This window comes from Alexandromys fortis, unplaced genomic scaffold (genome assembly GCF_014885135.2).
Source record: "Alexandromys fortis isolate MF-2015 unplaced genomic scaffold, M_Fortis_MF-2015_v1.1 scaffold_54, whole genome shotgun sequence".
NCBI lineage: Eukaryota > Metazoa > Chordata > Mammalia > Rodentia > Cricetidae > Alexandromys > Alexandromys fortis.
In genome coordinates this window covers 9,330,535-9,336,534 of record NW_026067958.1, presented here as the reverse complement: position 1 = coordinate 9,336,534, position 6,000 = coordinate 9,330,535, and the positions used below count along the sequence as shown (strand labels likewise).

The window sequence follows — 6,000 nt, the reverse complement described above, 5'->3', positions numbered from 1 at the left end:
TCTTGCTTATTTTTACTTTTAAGAACTTTTAACTTTTAGCTTGCATATATTTTTAACACACTGTAAACCATTTAAACATTTTCTTTGTCTTTGAATCTCTCTTTACTATATATCTCTCTTTTTCTGACCACACGAGCCTTTAAATTACTGAGCAATGAGTAGGATTAAAGCCGTGGCTTTGCCATCTAGATCCAGTCCATTCCTTAGCTTTCCAGCCTCAAGGCGGATATACAGGCTGTAGCCATGTTTATAGCCACAACTCTATGGCATTTCAGCCATGTTTATAGCCACAACTCTATGGCATTTCAAAGTCCCTGCCAGCCAGCGAGCTACAACAGACAACAGTCAAGTCCTCTCTCAATAGTTGGCCCTCCTGCCTCAGTCAGAGTTTGCCCTGGCAGGACGGCCCAGAAAGCCAGCATTTTTAAACAGCACAGCTTTTTTCCTGCTACGGCTGAAAACCGAAAAGCATGCGTTCAGCTTTTCGTCAACACCATTTAAGTGTTTCGTGGCAGGACCTCTTAATGAGCTGCAGGGTTTTGCAGCTGAAGCTGAGTCAGGGAGCCTCTCTTAGATGAGAGCGCTTGCTTGCCTCTAGCAAGCGGAGCAGACCCAAGAAATTTCTGCTACCAAGAAAACATGCTTCACTCCATTCTTTCCCAAGCTTTCTCAGGCTTTTTGTAGATTCAGTTGTCCACACGTCTGGGCGCCAAAATGTAACGGCGTAAGCGAATGCAGACAGATTGTCAAAATATAGACAGCTTTAATGGAGGAATAGACTTACAGAACCACCGTTCCCGCAGGAAAGCAGAGCTGGGAGCACGCTTGCCAAATTTATAGGAAAACTTTAGCCTGAGGCGAACACGCCCCCTAAGGGGTGGGACTTATCCCTACAACTTTTGTCCTGGTATGAAGGTACGCTACGTAAGACCACATGTAGGAGCTGACTTGGCAGGGTCCACAGGACTTTGGCAAGTAGTCCTCAGGAGGAAGGCCAGGAGTTTCTGAGCAGAGAGGCTGGGCAAGGTGGCCAAGAGCCAGCTGTGAGTACTTTCTGTTAGCCCTCAGATATACCTACTTATCATAAGATATGTAAACCATTTTTCTTAAAAATAAATATTTCTGTAATTACAAAATACTCCAGGAGTTCTAGGTCTTTTGCAAACATATTTGGGAGTTTGCTATGCTAGTTTGGCATTTGCTTGTAAGAATTATATTCTTGATTCTGCCTGGTTCCATTGTGCTCTTTCTTGTGTGTGCCATTACATTATAGTGTGTTGTTATGAAATAATTTTCTTTCCCTGCCCTATCACAGGGTTCAGTCTATAAGTTCTTGCTTTCTTCTTGGAAAAGACCTGTCCATCATCAGTGTATATATTCTGATCTTGTTTCATGTATCACTCTGTTCTAGTTGCACGCCTTACACATGTTGGGGTTTTGTTGTTTATTTTGTTTTTGGTGCCCTAAATACATTGATAGGGAGGTGATTTCAGTAAAGTGGTAATTTGTTTTGAAAAATAATGAGGAAAAATTTGTTGCCAAACATATAGATTCCATTTTTTCTATCATTTTCACATCACTCTTTATGTTTAACTAGTTGTTTATATGTGATCTTTGATTCTGTTTTACTAACTATATTCAAGCTCTACAGCATTTGGGGTTGCTCAGTTCTGTGTAGAATGTTGCTGTGTCTGTTGTTGGTCACCACAAAAGTAGAAATGTTAAAAATAAAAGTTAGCCTTATTTTTGTTTTCATAATCTCAGTAATAGATTCCATTTAACCTTTATTTCTTATTATAACAAGTACATTATGTAAACCCATATTACTTACTAAAAGGCAGAAGAAAAATGTAATAGTTGAAGTCTGGTCATTTCTTAAGTGGAAAACTGCTAAGTGAAGTACTCTGCCACAGTGGTGTGGGGTGTGACTCCAAAAGCCAGTATAAACTGACATGGCAACATTTTAACAATTGAAGCTTCTTATATTCAGGATATATCTGTAAGCTTTATTACTTGTAAATGGTAGTTCTTAAAGGTTTAGCATACTAAACCGTTGTGGTACCATAGGAATACTCCTTTTCTATTCTTACTTAGTAGACTGAGTAGGAATTTTAAGTTATCAGAGCCATGCCAAAAGATTAAGTATGTACTTAGTGCGGTTTTCTTTTTGTTAATCTTTTTTTTATTAATCCCTTTCTTGTGTAGTTAACAAAACATAATTAGTAGCTAAGATTTTCCCTTAACTACCCATGCTACCTATTTTCCTGTTCATTTCACAGCTCTCACCATGTTGCTAGAGGCTTTTTAGCATCTGATTTTACAATTTCTAGCAAAGACTGAATAAATGGCTTGGTTTATGCTTTCGTGTTTTTGAAAGTCATTAGTTATTGGCAACGTAAGTAGTTGATAAAGAAGTGAGTCATGAAAGCACAGAACAGGATCAGAGGATAAAGGTTTCTTAGAAATGTGCTTGGCATCTGCTTGTGAGTTACATGTTTGAGAGTCTGGCATTGCCTTTAGAACATAATCTTCTATATGGCTACCTATGGTCTAGCATAAATTTCAAGAAATAGAACTGTGGCCGGGGGTGGTGGCGCACGCCTTTAATCCCAGCACTCGGGAGGCAGAGGCAGGCGGATCTCTGTGAGTTCGAGACCAGCCTGGTCTACAAGAGCTAGTTCCGGGACAGGCTCCAAAACCACAGAGAAACCTGTCTCGAAAAATCAAAAAAAAAAAAAAAAAAAGAAAAAAAGAAATAGAACTGTGAAGCTGCAGTATACCTGTGACTGCCTGTTTGCAAATAATAGCTTTACCCAATTTCCTTCTCTATGGGTTACCATGATCATAGATTGGAGCTGAGTGCCTATTAGTTTGAAGGCTCACCAGATTTAGATATACTTACATTTTTAAAATCTGAAAAGAGAAGGATTTAAGATAATCTGTTTAACCTTCAGTAATGTAGCAGGATACAAGATTAACTTGAAAAAACAGTAGCCCTCTTTTACACAGATGGGCTCAGAAAGAAATCAGAGAAACATCACATTTCACAATAGCAACAAATAACATAAAATATCTCAGGTAACTCTAACCAAACAAGTGGAAGACCTGTATGACAAGAACTTAAAGTCTTTGAAGAAAGAAATTGAAGAAGACACTAGAAAATGAGATTTCCCATACTCTTGGGTAGGTAGAATTAACATAGTGAAAATGGCAATCTTACCTAAAGCAATCTACAGATTCAATGCAGTGCTCATCAAAATCCTAGCAAAATTCTTCACAGGCCTCCAAAGAATAATACTCAACTTGATATGGAAAAGCAAGAACCCAGGATAGCCAAAACAATCCTGTACAATAAAGGAACTTCAGGAGGCATCACAATCCCTGACTTCAAACTCTACTACAGAGAGAGCTACAGTGCTGAAAACAGACAGGAGGACCAGTAGAATCTAATCGAAGACCCAGACATTAATCCACACACTTACAAACCCCTGATTTTTGACAAAGAAGCAAAAAATATAAAATAGAAAAAAGAAAGCATATTTAACAAATGGTGCTGACATAACTTGATATCAACATGTAGAAGAATGAAAATAAATCCATATATGTCCCCATGCACAAAACTCAAGTCCAAATGGATCAAAGACCCCAACATAAAGCCAGCCACACTGAACCTCATAGAAGAGGAAGTGGGAAATACACTTGAAGTGGAAAGTACATTTGAAGGCATTGGCACAGGAGACCACTTCCTAAATATAACCCCAGTAGCACAGACACTGAGAGCAACAGTTAATAAATGAGACCTCCTGAAACTGAGAAACTTCTGTAAAGCCAAGGATATAGTCAACAAGACAAAATGGCAGGCTATGGAATGGGAAAAGATCTTCACCAACCCCACACCGGACAGAGGGTTGATCTCCAAAAATATACAAAGAATTCAAGAAATTGGTCTTCAAAAGAACAAATAATCTAATAAAAAACTGGGGTACAGACCTAAACAGAGAACACTCAACAACAGATGAACCTAAAGTGACTGAAAGACAATTAAGGAAATGTTCAACATCCTTAGTCATCAGAGAAATGCAAATCAAAACAACTCTGAGATTCCATCTTAACCTGTAAGAATGGCCAAGATCAAAAACACTGATGACAACTTATGCTGGAGAGGTTGTGGGGTAAAAGAAACACTCCTCCATTGCTGGTGGGAGTGCAAACTGGTACAGCCACTTTGGATATCATTATGGCGATTTCTCAGAAAATTAGGAAACAACCTACCTCAAGACACAGCAATACCACTTTTGGGTAATACCCAAAGGATGCTCAATCATACCACAAGGACACGTGTTCAACTATGTTCATAGCAGCGTTGTTTGTCATAACCAGAACCTAGAAACAACCTAAATGCCCCTCAGCCAAAGAATGAATAAGAAAAATGTTGCATATTTACACAATGGAGTACTGCACAGCAGAAAAAAATAATGACATCTTGAAATTTGTGGGTAAATCTAGAAAAAATCATATTGAGTAGGGTAACCCAGACCCAGAAAGACAAATATATGTATTGACTCATAAGTGGTTTTTAGACATAAAACCCAGCCTATAGTCCCAGAGAACCTAGACAGCAAAGAGGACTCTAAGACATACGTGGATCTAATCTACATGGGAAGGAGAAAAAGACAAGATCTCCTGAGTAATTTGGGAGCATGGGATCATGGGAGATGGTAAAAGGGGAGAGGGGAGGGAGGGAAATGGAGAAAAATATAACTCAATAAGACGTAAAAAAAAGATAATCTGGATTATATACATTAGTCTTTTTGAATATACATGTATATCACATAGTCATTTTTCTTTTTTTCTAAAATAAAGTTTGGGAGTAATCAGTCCAAACCAGAATTCACAGTGGATCTCAAGGGGGCAACGATAGAGATGGCATCGAAGGACAAGTCCAGCAAGAAGAATGTGTTTGAGGTAATACATTGTTTACGAACTCATTCTTGGCTTTAGTATGTATATGTTTTGTTTGTGACAAAATTGTGGCAAATTGGGGCAAAGTTTGTGACTGAGTCATCTGTACTGTAATATTTTAAGGGCTGAGGGGGGATCAGCTTCATTTGCATGTTACAGAAAATAAGGGTTTCAGACCTTGTTTCCCAAATTTTGTCTTTACTAGCAGTAACAAAAGGATGTGATTTTTAATATTAGAAAATAATTTTAGGGAGGTATTTCTTGGAGAGGGTGTGTGTGTGTGTGTGTGTGTGTGAGAGAGAGAGAGAGAGAGAGAGAGAGAGAGAGAGAGAGAGAGAGAGAGATCTCATGTCTTAGTGTTGCTGTGGCCCTAGAACTATTCTACAGAAATGAAGTCTCTTCCCTGTTGCTCTAACCCTTCCACTGCACTTCATGGTCTTGAACAGTTGTTTGTCACCATGTAGCAGACAACTGTAAAGCTCAGCAGCTTTGCAAAAGAACCCCTCATGCTTGCTGCAGTTAGTCCAGCATGAGTCCGGGCTGTTCTGCTCTCACCTGGGAGCACTCATGACGCTCAGATGGAGTAGGTAGTTTGAGCTGATCTCATTTCTCCACATGACTTGTATTGGCTATAGCTAATGGAGGGGCTTCCTTCTCCCTAAGACCTCTCTTTTTCAAGAAGGCTAACACAGACTCCTCCACATGCAGTCAGGGTTCCAGCAGGGTGAGATGACAAGGCTTCTCGAGGCCTAGACTAGGAAGTTGGCCTAGCTGCAGTGTACTGTTATAACACGGCTCAGAAGTCTACCTAGTATTCAGGGCCCTGGGTAGTAAGAGTTCGTGTGGGACAGGGAGCAGTGGAGTTCCACTGTAGAAAGCTGGAGGAATTTGTGAGATGTGCCTGTAAGCTGTCTTGTAATTCCCTGTCCCTTATAGCCTCGTATCTGAGGCCTTTCATTGTAGACTAGGCCCTTTGGCTTCAGCAGTGTCTTCCAAGGAGAACCTACATGATATTTTGTTATGCGTTAAGTCATGGGT

At 39.6% G+C, this 6,000-nt stretch overlaps 1 protein-coding gene across 5 annotated transcripts in view; it reads left to right on the top strand.

The window, feature by feature from the left end:
• Arhgap12 (Rho GTPase activating protein 12) overlaps positions 1-6,000 on the top strand; it is a 101,664-nt gene that overhangs the window by 82,732 nt on the left and 12,932 nt on the right. For all 5 annotated transcript variants that reach the window (XM_050152535.1, XM_050152537.1, XM_050152536.1 and 2 more), the window contains one exon: positions 4,864-4,965. In XM_050152535.1, the coding sequence (XP_050008492.1) occupies positions 4,864-4,965 (102 nt within the window). The remainder of the gene's footprint in view (positions 1-4,863; positions 4,966-6,000) is intronic.